Below are 14,287 nucleotides of genomic sequence, written 5' to 3'. Positions count from 1 at the left end.
AGTGCTACACCAACATTGGATGCGAAGAGAGTCGTGCCGACTTGAAGTCGCTTAAATAGAGTTCTTCACTAGATTTCCTGAGGTATGGGGAAGCCAGAAAACATTGGACCAATTCTAAGCTGGAAGAACCAGTCAATGGAGAGCTTGTAAGAGACGTTCCCTTGTAGTGATGCAACCATTTACATGTCCAGCATTTATATGCCGTGCTCTCATATCAATCAAATCAACCATTTACTTGTACGAACTTGGCGACTTCCTATGCTTCTCGATCACAAGTGTTCGGTCCTATTTGGCTGTTCATGTTAAATTTATGATTTGATTTCGAAGCAAGAAGAATGCTACCAGGTCATGGATTTGCTGCTCCTATCGTTCGTTGTTTCTTTCAACTAGACTCGCCTCTAATGGGACAATTGAGTTGTCTCGTTCTCGAGTCTGCTGTGATGCTTTCTTGCCTCTACCGCTCTACGTGTCCCAATCCAATCGTGAATTCCATTGGCCATGGGTACTTGACTTTGACCTTTACTCGTTTTTGCTGATCCAATTAATCACTAAGTTTGGCACACATTTAACGGCTCAAAATAACTAAAAGGAAATATAATACGTAGCATGGTCTTAAATTAAAACTAGACCAAATCGACCGATTCAATTTATTTTTATTTTTATTTCATTATTTTTTAAATATAATTTTATTATAATAATTTCAAAATAAAGATTTTTTTAATGACATCATGCTGGTGTCAGTCGGTGGAACAAAGCCGGTCCTGACCGACTCGCGTACTGTTTCACCACATTTTTCAGTTATAAAAATCTAAGGGGATAATGGCAGCTGTTGACATCTTAAGCATAAGTTACATTTTTCTTAGCCCCAATTGCAAATCAAACTGGAAGTCAAGATTTCATTCTGGACCAATAATGAGATCAAGGCTTGACCGAGAGTCGAATATGATTTTATTTTTGTGATTCATGTGAGATGATAGTTAATGAAGGTCGATGCCTAATCTCATATCACTAATAATTAATATATATACTAGACTTGATCTACAATCCAAAAATCTAAAATTTTGAATTGGATTAATATCAAATTTAATATATGTTAATCTTATTATTCAACTTTTGATGCATCGAAGAGATCAGACCCATTGTCATTCGATTTCTGGCATATCCAAGAGGCAAAAACTGTATACCTCATCACTCACGGACTTCTCATATATTGTTTCCTTCTTTTGTATTAGCTTAATAGGCATTTGAGTAATTGCGCTCCTACTTAGTTGCGTGTATCAGTCGTCCATATTCTCATATATTTGTAGTCCACCAAATCCCTCATAATAGACAATATATGAGAAGTCATGAAATTTACCATTTTTAAAGGGAAAAAAAGGGAATGTTACTGCATTCCCTGCTAGAGAGTTGTGAGTTCAATCGAGCGCGTTGTTCCTCACGAGAAAGGAGGCTTCCTCTAATTCCATCGTCTTTCAAGACCAATGATCGGATCGACCTATGGCTCGTCGGACGCACCTCCACTTCTTGCTTTCATTTTCGTAGATGAAAACAAGCACGCCAAATTCTCATGTCATCATTCATGGCAAAAAGAAATGAACACTGTGGTCTATTAAACAAGCATTCCTTGTCGATAAATGAGCGTTCATGAGATTGTCACAAGACATGTATACATATATTATCACGAGACATGAATACAACGAAGCTTCACAGAAGATGCGAAGAATATCTTCTTCTACATTCACTATTAGATTTCTCTCATAATAAGTTTTAATCTCCAAAGAATGTCGACGACTCAAAAGAATTGCTTATTTCCTCCCTCGGAAGCAGTAAATTATATAAGCTCGGATGTTTACAGTTCTTGTTGATCACTGCACAAGCTAACCTGAAGGTTATGAGAAGCCCACCTTCCTCTTGGTGGCAACATCGTAGCTACGGCTCCTTGGGCCCAGGACCCCCTTGAGGTCGTCCTCGAAGTCACACGGCTTGTCCTCGTCTATCCTCATCGTCGCCACGCTGTGGCTCCTCGGCACCAGCGTCCCGTCCTCCTTCACCGGGATGGCCCGCATCTTGCTCTTGCAAGCGGCGCGGATGAGCTCGTTGATCTCTTCCTCGCTGCTGCTCGTCCGTGAGAACTGCCCGAATCCACGGGAGCGAGGCAGCGCGATGATGGGGCCACGCTGCGACTTGCCTGCGATCCCGGCCATGCTACTCTCGTACAAGTCCCGGGCATGCCGCAGCGCTCGGTATGGGGCCTTGATGTACTGGCTCAGCTTGCTCTCGCTGCCGTTTCCCTTGCTCATGGTGCGACCACTTGGTATCTCTAAATTATACTGAGAGGATGAGAAAAGAACAAACAGAAGATTGGATTCTGTGCCGTAGAAGAGAATGGAGTTGGAGTTATTTATATAGAGTAGTAGCTTCTTGGGGTTGGGGGGATCGAGGAAGGCTCACTGCAGTAGATAGACTAATTCTAGGGAGGCAATATTCGACTTGTAGGAAACGTTTGACTTCAACCAAATCTACCAGATCACTTACGGTACTCCTCGGCGACTTTGTATCCAGTGGGAATCTTTGCAAGGGTTGACCGATCATTTTCGACTCTAATGATAATTATCTCCAAAGTTGAAGAATGCATCCAAGCCAATGGAATAACGTGAAGTGTAAAAGCTGTGGTCTTCGTAGCTGCAGATTTGGATGGGAGATGGAACAGCGACGTTAGAGCCAATGATCAGATAAGAAAGTATCGATGAATTTGTCATGGAGGACATAATTTAGGCGGAGAGATTACCGGTCTTTCACACGGTTGACCATTGATATTTTATTGAAGTTACTGTTTTCTTGGTCTTCGTCATTAGGTTCTCCATCTGCTCGTAATGTGGAAACAAAGCCAAGAATAGTTCAATTCAAAGTCCTGTCCGAATTAAGACGTCGTTTGAGCGGACAATGGGCGTTGACCACATGCCTTTGACCTGGTTGGCTGGATCCCCAGCATTTGAAGACTCCCTAATGTGAAAACATGTAGGAAGGGACGGAAACGGTGGCCTCAGTTCTAATCGCGTGCAGGAAGAAGACGCTCCCTAATGTGAAAACATGCAAGAAAGGGATGGAGACTGTGGCCTCAGTTCTAATCATGTGCAGGAAGTGTAGTAGCTTTTGTGGTTCACATCTCCTCTCTATTAATTTCATCAACAACTCAAAAATCAACACAATAACACATGATTAGACTTAATAATCATAATCGAGAAGCTGAAACAAAGGAACGGCGGCGTTAGGAATCAACAAAGAAAGGATGGATAATGTTTTAGCTCCCAACTTGGCACGACCCGAGAACTACGATGACGACCCAAGCAGCCTGCAGCCCAGCCCATGGACGTGTAGATCTGTGCATCAAGATACACTTAGGGCAGATGATTCGGAATCAGAAATAATAGATATGTTAATCGCGAATATGTTCGTGTATATTCAAACTTCTCCCAGATTCGACTTCGCTGTACTTGTCTTGTATACTATCAACCCTACATGAGTGAAGTACCTGGTGGGATTCGTCTTGCCTATTTTTGAACTGCACAGACCCAATCGACTAATAACGACCAAAAGGGATTGGGATTGGGATGAATATGACTGGCTAAAAGAATTGGTGCAAAGAGCACTCCATGACTTTTGCCACCTCCACTGGTGGATGGCCACCCTTTTTCTGGACTGTAGACTCACGCAAGGTCGATGATGGTGGAGCCTGCAGTGACAGCCACTTCGGTGGCCACCAAACATGGGCTTGACCGCCATCGACCACGCCTTGCTTTGGTTGAACGGCAGCAGCTTGACGAACGAAACATGCGAGTGGACGTAGCGTTTGCATGCTTCCCTACGTCACGTACCCTTTACGCCAAGCTTGTACCTAAACAATCTTACGTGAACATAATTTCTGTGTAGGATCGTCGTGCATGGCAATCGTAGACATCAGTATGACACACAAGAAAAGATTTCTGCGGCATCCCTAAAACATTAGTGTAGAATCCCTAAATGGGCTTCTCGGCGGCAGAATAATTTCCAAGTTGCATGGTGATGCTTTGCGTTTACTGTACATATATAACGTCGAGTATAAAAGTTCTCGATATTGTAGTACGACTATAATATCGAGAACTTTTATTGCAAATGGATGAAGTTTGGAATCTTCAATATTGGCCCATCAACTTTTTGAAAAATAATCAATAATAAAATAAAGTAACTCAATGTATATAATATAATGATATCAAATATTATTTTATAGCCTCGATATTGGGTCTAACATATGAATGTTCCAACATCACATCATCTCATCACACATTGAATTGACATCACACATGCATCGATCCCAACTAAGTATCATCTTGACATGATAATCATAATGTTTGACGATTCAATAGATACTTTCATAATTAAATAAAGATCAATAATATTTCTACTCGATTACTCCATGAATTAACTCCAAACTCAACTGAAACAATTACTGGTTGACGTTGTCTTTGTGGGAACTATCTCATCTCCCAATTTCAAACTTGTGACAAGACTTAGATCGACTTCCAACCCCTAACACGCGAGACCAATAGTGTAAACGAAAAACTAGATTCCGTAAAGATCAACTTCACCATCCGAAATGTTCGCGTAGGGGAGCACCAACTAAGAAGTCTCTCTAATCAAGCAATGATGTCACGAAGAGTAGCAGGGAACCTTCTCTTCTACGATTCCTAGATACCAAAATTACGGCCACTGTTTCGACACATCCTTCCAGCTTTACGTCATACGTATGCCGCTTTTGGAGATGCGACCAGGGCCTGTGGGTCCCTCCTGCACTTGTTCATCGTGGGTCCCATTTGCATCGAGCTCGGGCAACGGTGGCATCTCATGCACCACGGTTCGGATCAAATTAAGATCATGCACGTAGCACTACTAATCCCTGCTCTCTCTCTCTCTCTCTAGCTGTGGGGCCATCATCCCGTGGGAGACACAGGGCCCCTCGTGGGATCTCCTCCTCGCTTTCTTTTTCTCATCGGGCCCTACCGCTGCATGCTACAAAGCCTGAGGTCATGGTCAAGGGAGTTTGTTGGCAACACCAGCAAATAATGCTCTGCCTCTGCTCCTCCGCCTTTGACCGGTCAGCCACCGCAAAAGTACTGCAAAACTCGTGCGACACTGCGACCCTTACATTATTGCTTCCTTCTGCCGTTCCCACAGTCTGCGTGTGTTGTAAACCGCTTGTCTTCTAGTCACGACGACGTCACAACCCACGCTCGATCGAAGAGATTACGGATTTACATTACATGAATCGAGAGATCAAAGATGCGTGCAAATAAAGAAGGGAAGGATTACCTTTGGATGGTGGAAGAATAGATTGGAGAGCAAGAGAGAGCTCTCGTGAGTGTGGAGTCCTTCATGTGCCTGTTGTCTCAAGAGCCCGGCAAGAGGTGGCCACTGCATTTGGTCCCCTCTTTATGAGTGGAAATCAGTGCTTACACCACTCTACCATTCAGTCACCCAAGTGGTAGGTGCTTTTTCTTCTTCCATCACTGTTTTCCATCCTCAATTATTTTTTGACTAATTATTATAACAATTATTTACTTATAGTATGAGGATTTCTTACTTCCATTGTGAGTGTAGACAGTTCCAGTCACCATTTACAGCAGATGAAATTGAAATGGGATCCTGAATCTGCAAGAACAAATTGATTATGCTGCCTCGGTCATCGGGGGAGATGAGTTGCATTAATGTGGGGCAGTCCCAAGGCACCATCAGTCTTAGACGATGTTGGTCAAACTGAGATGTGGCCTGCTCCTAAGTTAGTGGGCATCATCTTGCATCCACAAACTGCATGCTTAAACCTCATGTCGAATGGCAAAGCCATCAACGGGTCATGCTGTGTGGGAGCATATGGAAGAGAATACTGATCTGGAAACAATAAGAAACGATGGATGATAAGATGTGATGTTTCCGAACATGAAAATATTCGAGGACACACAGCATGTTACCTCGTGAGTAACTTACATCAGACCGAAACCGATGTCGTATTGCAAGTGTTCTCCATCCGATGCTTTACGCTTGTGATCTCGGAGGGAGTTAACGAAGAAGAGGAATTCCAGCTCTTGTGAATTCCGGTCCACCATGACATACGCAAGGTTGTGCACAGTTCTTGGGGCGGCATGTGTCGATGCATCAGTGGCTCGAGCCACGGGACCCATGTTAGGTCGCCAGCCTCCATGTCACAGTAGGTAGATAGATACTCTCGCTTCCTCTTCTTTTCATGCCACGACAGGCACTTTAAGCCGATGAATAGCGTGTAATTGCAGTCTTGATTACAAGTTGGAGAAGTTGATGCTTTTGAGTTTTGTAGGTTTTACCTTCTTTCGATTCTTTCTATGGGTACACTGCTCATCTACTGTCGAACGCTACGTGGGAGAGTCCCTCTTCCTGGTAGGCGAAAAAGAAGTCCACCCAAGACTCATCCGGAGGACTGCAATCCCACGTTAAGTCACACCATTTTTTCGTTACCTTTTACGCCCTAGAGAGGAATTACTGTCACAATTGACGTAAAATAGGTCAAGGTCTCGAACATGCGTTTTGCACTCGGCGTCTTCTTTTTCTTTCCTTCTATTTTTCCCAAAAAGCCACTTTTTTTTACCATTCTGTTTATTTCCTATATAATTTTTTATTTTTTTTGAAATCCCCTCTCCGCAGCCTTAAGTTGTTACCTCTTCCGACACAGTATCTTATTTTATTTTTATTTTCATATAGGATCTTTTAGTTTTTTAAAAGGTAAAATTATCTTTAATCTTGATATTATCGTCATCATCTCGTAAAATCTTGAAGGAGATTATCATATTAAGATTTTTTCTCCTTCCTCTCTCGTATGATTCATATTTATATAATTATGTCAAGGTAGAGACGAGAAGGAAAATTATAATAACACTATAACCTATTGTAGAGATGATGTATAATAATAACAGACAAAAAAAGATGATGAAGACATAATTGAGGGTGATTATAGAGGCAATGGATAAATAATAAATGGATAAATAATAAAAATGACAATAAATAGAGTGAAGAGTGGATAATCTTATCTCTTAGAAAAAAAAATATACCAGAAAAAAAAGGAGATTGTTTTAAGAAATCTATTTTTTATAATTAATATATCACTTGATATTTGGCTAATCTGAGAGGCTTTGTTTTACATGACGATGTTTCTGGGTAAAAGAAAAAAGAGATATCTCATGAGGGCAAAAATGTCATTAGGGAAACGTCCGTGGTTTCACTGGAACAGAAAGTGATGGGGGAGACGACGGCGACAAGAAGGCCGGAATGCACGTGCGGTGCGCAGGCCGAGACGCCACGACCACCGGCTTCACCCGGTCATACTCGGCCCTCCCTCCCTCCCCTTCCGACTTCCCCGTGCCCAACTTTTATTTCTCTCGAGGCCCCTTTAATTATTTTTTTATTCTTCCTCTTTTCAAAATCTTTTTTTTATTCGCCTTTAATCGCATCTCTCTCTCCCAGTGACTGTCTCTGCGTGTCCTCGTGGCTTGCCAGGCTGAGATAGATCTTACACTCCCCCCTCTGAGACTCCTCCTTATCTCCCTCATCAGTCTTCTAACGTTATCTTTTGGACTCAAAAGTTGCCAAGTTGTTGTCTTTCTCTGATTTTTGAGTTCCTCTTCTTTTGTGGGAAGGTTAAATTTGGGTTAGATCTCCGTCCCCTCGCTCTTATTTTGCTCTCCCCTTTTTACCTCCCGATCCGGGCCTTTGCTCGCGTATGATTTCGCCTTTTTCTACCCTCTGTGTGGGTCTCTGCGTGTGTGAGAGAGCTTTAGCGACGGAGGGAGAGAAGGGGGCTTTGGGGTTCCAGAACAGGGGCGGAGATCGATCATAAGTCCATAATGGTGGTTATGATGACGAGTTGTTTCTTTTGACCGGCGCCACCCAAGCCTCCTCCGGAGCGCAGTCCGCAGCGACGCCTCCAGCAGAGCAAAAGGGCACTCTCGACACCGGTCCTATTTGCTCCTCTCCCTCCTGCTGCTAATCTTCTCCTCCCCCGTTTCTTCTCTTGTTTTGGCTTAAAAGTCGAATCTTGGAATCTAAAGCTGAGTTCTTGAGGCCCCGAACGATGCCGCAATACCAGCAGCAGGCTTCGTGGAGGCTGGAGGGCGGTGGGCAGGTCATAGATCTGGAGACCGCCGTCAAAGATGGGATCTTGGGCGGCGGCGAGAGCGGCGGAGGCCTCCCGGCAGGTAAAGACGGGAGTTTTGGGGCTTCTGCCGAGAAGCTCGACCTCAAGAAGATGATCGAGGAGCTCGACTCGGCGGCGGAGGAGGATGTGCCCTCGGTGTTCATCTGTCCCATTTCGCTCGAGCCAATGGTGGATCCCGTCACGCTCTGCACCGGCCAGACCTACGAGCGCGTCCACATCCTCAAGTGGTTCTCCCTGGGGCACCTCACCTGCCCCACCACCATGCAGGAGCTCTGGGACGACGCCGTCACCCCCAACCAAACCCTCCACCAGCTGATCCACGCTTGGTTCTCGCAGCGATACCTCCGCCTGAAGAAGAGATCCGAGGACGTCCAGGGCCGCACCGCCGAGCTCGTCAAAACCCTGAGGAAGGTCAAGGGGCAAGCCAGAGTGCAGGCTCTCAAAGATCTCCAGAAGATACTCGCCGCCCACCCGGCCGTTAAGAAGACCGTGGCCGACTCCGGCGGCGTCGCGCTTCTTTCTTCTCTGCTTGGTCCATTCACCTCCCACGCCGTTGGCTCCGAGGTGATCGCCATTCTTGTCAATCTTAGCTTGGATTCGGACGCAAAGGCTAATTTGATGCAGCCCGCAAAGATCTCGCTCATGGTTGACATGCTGAACGAAGGAACGATCGATACCAAGATCAACTGCACCAGATTCATCGAAATGCTGATGGAGGAGAAGAGTTTCCGCTCCGAGGTCGTGACAAGATTGAGTCTTTTGGTGGCGCTGCTGAGATTGGTGAAGGATAAGAGACACCCAAACGGCATTGTGGCAGGGCTTAGCTTGCTCAAGGCTATCTGCTTTCATGAGCAAGTCCGAAGCTTAATCGTGAGCATTGGAGCAGTCCCGCAGCTCGTCGAGCTGTTGCCGAATCTGACTGCCGAGTGCTTGGAACTGGCTTTGCACATCTTGGATGATCTCTCCACCATAGCCGGAGGCTGTTCGGCATTGAAGGATTGCGCCCAAACCATTCCCAATGCAGTGAGACTTCTGATGAGGGTGTCCGAAGCCTGTACTCAATATGCATTATCTATACTGTGGGCAGTCTGTAAGCTCGCACCCGACGAATGTGCTCCTCTTGCAGTAGAGGCTGGGTTGGCTGCAAAGTTACTGCTCGTCATTCAGAGCGGTTACAATCCAGAGCTAAAGCAACGGGCGGCCGAGCTATTGAAGCTCTGCAGTCTCAATTACACGACGACTCTGTTCATTTCGAAGTGCAAGCTAACGAGGACGATTCAATGACGGAAGAAGGCGATCACCGTACTAGTCGTTCCAATCGGGAGTGAGCGAGGCCACTGGTCGGATGATGCATGATTGGAATTAGCTACATTGCAATATCAGAATGAGGTAAGATGATCATGGCAGCCAACAGGGTGGGTGGGTGTACAGGAAGTTTGGAGGGATATGAGCTCTTGTCTTGTGTGTATAGTATGTACACTTACAGTTCTCATTCTTCATACACGAAGGAGCATCTAAATGTGGATGATCGGTGGTGAAGAGCGAAGCTGGTGTGGGATTTGGATCGATCCACTGCTCGGTGAGGTAGAGGTTGTAGTCCTCAATAAGCTTGTCGATCGAGGATTTTGGTCATTCCCATGTGATTATATTCCAGATTGTGTGTCTGCAAGAGCTTGTAAATCTTCTTCCTGTTATCGTTAAGACTGCGAGAATTCATACCAAAATTTTTGTTTCACATAGTCGATCTTTCATATCTGTTCTTGTTCCCAAGCTGCAGCCTTCAGCTGGCAGGTATTATCAAGTGTTGGTTGTGTCGAAGAATCTTATCCATTGCCATATCGTTTGATGCTGATGGAGCTTTAAAGCTTTGACTGTATCTCGTTGAACGCCAACACTCGTATTTATTTCTCCCCCCATCCACTCCCCCGGAGGTGATAATGGAAGTGACCGAAGCCAAGGTTTAGGTCTTACCGCAGGTGCCCCTATTGCTTGAGGTTTTGATGGCCATGGACCGCTGCAGACTGCTAAAGATTCACCGGCAGTAACTTTCCCATGACATACAACTCAAACACTGCTTCAGGGCTCCGTGGACAAGGAGGAGACGTTTCTTCCAGGGCGTGCCACTTAAAGGAAGGAGGACAAGACCGGAGATGGAGAGGCGTGGGCTGGCTTGACATGCACAGAGTACCCTGGTAGGATCGATCGGTCATTCGCAACTCGCAGCAGCTGGTGGACTTCCAGTGCTGCAGACCATTGCTTGTGTTGGATGGCTCTGCCTCTGTGGGTTTCTCACGAGTCTTGAGTCATCTGACACGCCCAGAGCTCACGGTGGGAACCGCATGGCATGAATGATTGATTATTTGGTGCAGCACCAAATCAACAGAACGATAGTTTTGAACGATCACGACGGAGTAGAGATCAACAAAAAGAAAAAGAAGATCATGGTGATGGTGAAGGAATGGAGTTTGAATCCGGAGAGTGGACGCAATGATGTGCCTTACGACACAGTAGGCAGTCACAAGGTGGGAGCTCAGTGGACTGCTTCGGCCCCATGGCGAATTGACAGTGCAGACTCTTTTCAGGGCATGGGCCAGTGTGACCACCTGTGGCTGTTCCCCCAACAAGCAATAAGTCATGGTGGCCAGGGAAGGGTTTTATTGGGTACCAACAAATGCCAGTCGAGATGAGCTCCCAGCAATCTGAGGAACAGGTGGGGGATCCAACCTTCATCGACCCATGCTGATCCATATCATCTTCACTTCTTGTCTTCCATGATAGAAATCCACCAGCTTTCAGTAAATAGTGAGAAGATTTTGGTGGCACGATTACTTTTATTTTCGTTGCATCCGCCTTCATGATTCGGCTGCAAAAGAACAAGAGAGTATAAACAAGTGAGAAAAGGACGCATCCTTGGATCGAAAAGGACAAGTAGCTGCGCCTCGAAAGATCTGTAGCCAAGATTCTCGTGGTTGTTTATTTTGGTTTCGCAAAGCAGCAACTGTGATTGAATCCAAGAATGATTTGTGATCGTCTTTGAGAAACGGAGAATCGAACAGGACGGTAGACCACCACCACACCACACCACAGAACTCAAAGTAGCACAGAAGCTCAGCCGCCCAAATTACTAGAAGTCACAGAATGGTCCGTCGATCGAACACACGGCAGTTGGGCTTTCAGCGGTGGAGTTGGGCTTTCGTGGGGGCACTTTGAAGGTCATCTCTCGGCGGCCCGAAGTTTGGTCTTAAGAACAAGTGACAGTCGAAACATACGTTCATGGGCCTAACTTTGGGCCTCTGTTACGCTTCACATAAGCCCATTCGCACAGAAAGCTTATGCAGTTAGACTTGGTCGGGGTGCGCCAGGCCCGTGCAATAGTGCAACACACGGGCGACGCGTGAGGGCCCCAGTGGCAAGCCACTGTAGTGGACCCACCCCCAAAAGAAATTAATTTAATATCATGGTGGGTCGATGACCCACGTATCAGATATTAAACTGATAAGAACAGATACTACACTTGATCTTAGCCAAAAGGCCGAGAAAGGTATGATCTGTGATGTCTCATGCAAACTTGTTTTATAGTGTGTACTGCACCGGAGGCTGGCAGAACAACCGATGTGGGACTAAATTTTCTGGTGTCCTGGATTCTTTTCTCGCTTTCGATATAGAAGAGAAGCTATTCGACATGGAACTAATAAAACAACAGCCTTTAATAAAACACTGTTTCCCTTGGCTGCCATGGGAGAGAGGAGAAGCTCTTTGTTGGGAGTGAAAAGAAGGTAGTCACTGTACAGCACGAAAATCACATTACCAGTGTCTAATCCAGCTAAAGCAGCCTCTTGTCTCGAAGCTCCCACGACAAGGCGGCCACCAGTCCTTTTCTACTGTTGCGGTGGAGGTGGTGGTTTTCATGGCCAGCCTCCCGAGTCAGCCCGAGCCCCGGTCCTTTTACGTATGCAAGCACCAAAAGTGGCAGTAGGGGTGAGTGCGACGCGAGCGGAGAGCAGCCGCAGAACAATGTGCCATTTGAGGGGTCCTTCTCGTTATAGTGGGGCGGTGCTGTGCCGCATAGGGTCTTTTGATGTCGACCTGCCTGCAACTGGGACGCTTCCCACTTCCATATACCTCCAACAAGCGACACACACCCGAAGTCAGATGTCCTCTCGAGAGATACAAGACGAGTGATGGACGGATGCCTTTCCGAGCAGGACAAAGTCCATAACTCAACACATCATGCGTCCAAAGTTCAAGAATTGTTTATACCATCAGGAAATGGAAAAAGGAGAGGGAGGGAGGCGAAAAAGATGTTTGCGGGATGAGAATCAACAGTTGCGAGCAACAGCAACATGAGTCTTCCATGGGAAGTGGTGGTGCCGGCGAAGGGGATGGCTGATGGCTGTAGGAAGTTTTGGCTCGTGCCCAACCTGAGGCCTCGATCCGTGACAATAAATTTGATCGAATCCAACATAATATGCGAGTTGCATATGGGCCACGATTCAATTGTAGATGCGGCCCATTTTGGGTGACGATGATACCTTAAGCAAAGATGCCACCTTCCCTCGAACGAGAGAACGAGTAGCTGCAGCAGAAGTAGCAGCATCCAAAGGGGTCCATTTTCGTCCTCCTCCCGATCCATCACCTGTTCTTCCTCGACTCTAATGGAGCCGCCGCGGCCGCCGCTCTTGTGCGTGGGGCTTCTCCTTCTTGTCGAGCTCCTTCTGCCGCCGCCGACCTTGGCGGAGTCTGACGACCAGGCGTGCCTCTCCAACCTCCGGCGATCGCTGACGGACCCCAACAGCAGCCTCCGGAACTGGACCCGCGCCAACTTCGCTGCCCCCTGCAATGGATTCACCTCCTACCTCCAGGGCGTCACCTGCAACAACGGGCGCATCTACAAGCTCTCGCTCGCCGGCCTCGCCCTCGGCGGTGCCATCTCCCCTTACGTCTCCAACTGCACCAACCTTCAGTCCCTCGACCTCTCTTCCAACCAGCTCTCCGGCCCCGTCCCGTCGGAGCTCTCCGCCCTCCTCAACCTCGCTGTCCTCAACCTCTCCTCCAACCGCCTCACCGGCCCCATACCCCCGCAGCTCGCCCTTTGCGCCTATCTCAACGTCATCGACCTCCACGCCAACCTTCTCTCCGGCCCCATCCCTGACCAGCTCGGCCTCCTCGTCCGCCTCTCCACCTTCGACGTCTCCTACAACCGCCTCGAGGGCCCCATCCCTGTGCTGCTCGCCAACCGGTCGGGCTTGGCGGCGGGGCTGCCGCGGTTCAACGCCAGCTCCTTTATCGGCAACAGGGACCTCTATGGGTATCCCCTGCCGCCCATGAGAGGGAAGGGACTGTCGGTGCTCGCCATTGTCGGAATTGGGCTCGGTAGTGGTCTTCTTAGCCTGGTGCTCAGTTTCACCGCGGTTTGCATCTGGCTTCGGGTCACGGAGCAGGCGGCCATGATGACCAACGACGAGGGCAAGGTCTCCCACCTCATGCCCGACTACTGACTGGTTCGCTTCTTCGGATCTGTCCCGCCATGAATCCGGCATCAAAAATCCCATCTTGGATTCCCCTTCTCATTCTTCCAAGAGTAAAGTTCGCTCCTTTTTGTTATTTTTCTTTTCTTTTCTCTTGCCTTTTGGTTTTACTTAGCCATCTGTCTGCCTTTTCTTCTTTTGTTTTCTCTGTGAAAAGAAGTTCTTTGAAGCTTGACAACGAGAATGTATACCAAAACTTGACAAAAAACTAATTGAGTAGCTCTGTTCTGTTCAATACAGAGCTTTATGTGATGGATGGGGAGGACATTCGTACAAGGAGACCTGATGCTCTGCTCTGTTTAATCTTTAATCTTACGATAGGAAGCTGCAGAGAACGTGATTCTGAGTTGATTTATGGGGCATTCTGACTAGTTTAAACCAAAGTCTGAGATTGTGTCTTCCAGGCCTAACCTATGCAGCTATCCTGTCTTGGCCTAATGACATAATTATATCTTGGAAACCCTACCTGCTTTTGTTTTTTATGCTTCTCTTTCTTGTTTGTGGAGTAAGGATACAGTCACAAAGGATGGCAAGTCTAAGCAGC

At 46.8% G+C, this 14,287-nt stretch overlaps 2 protein-coding genes and 1 non-coding gene across 3 annotated transcripts; 2 read left to right on the top strand and 1 right to left on the bottom strand.

Moving 5' to 3' along the window:
- The first annotated feature begins 7,447 nt into the window (after window positions 1-7,447).
- LOC135632048 (U-box domain-containing protein 30-like) lies at window positions 7,448-9,950 on the top strand. Its single transcript, XM_065140355.1, has one exon. It carries the CDS (start codon window positions 8,132-8,134, stop codon window positions 9,497-9,499), a length of 1,368 nt encoding a protein of 455 aa, XP_064996427.1. The 5' UTR covers window positions 7,448-8,131; the 3' UTR covers window positions 9,500-9,950.
- A 1,613-nt stretch (window positions 9,951-11,563) lies between these two features.
- Window positions 11,564-11,760, bottom strand: LOC135632171 (U2 spliceosomal RNA). The gene has a single exon (XR_010494627.1). It is a non-coding gene; the product is annotated as a U2 spliceosomal RNA (small nuclear RNA).
- An 841-nt stretch (window positions 11,761-12,601) lies between these two features.
- On the top strand, window positions 12,602-13,912 carry LOC135631469 (receptor-like protein 44). The gene has a single exon (XM_065139174.1). It carries the CDS (start codon window positions 12,871-12,873, stop codon window positions 13,711-13,713), a length of 843 nt encoding a protein of 280 aa, XP_064995246.1. The 5' UTR covers window positions 12,602-12,870; the 3' UTR covers window positions 13,714-13,912.
- The last annotated feature ends 375 nt before the right edge of the window (window positions 13,913-14,287 follow it).

Source organism: Musa acuminata, chromosome BXJ3-2, assembly GCF_036884655.1.
Source record: "Musa acuminata AAA Group cultivar baxijiao chromosome BXJ3-2, Cavendish_Baxijiao_AAA, whole genome shotgun sequence".
NCBI classification, from domain to species: domain Eukaryota; kingdom Viridiplantae; phylum Streptophyta; class Magnoliopsida; order Zingiberales; family Musaceae; genus Musa; species Musa acuminata.
The sequence above is the reverse complement of the archived record's forward strand: the minus strand, read 5'-3'. Positions and strand labels throughout refer to the sequence as shown.

Coding starts and splice junctions, on each gene's coding strand:
- LOC135631469 (XM_065139174.1), top strand. CDS start 12,871: ATGGAGCCGCCGCGGCCGCCGCTCTTGTGCGTGGGGCTTCTCCTTCTT.
- LOC135632048 (XM_065140355.1), top strand. CDS start 8,132: ATGCCGCAATACCAGCAGCAGGCTTCGTGGAGGCTGGAGGGCGGTGGG.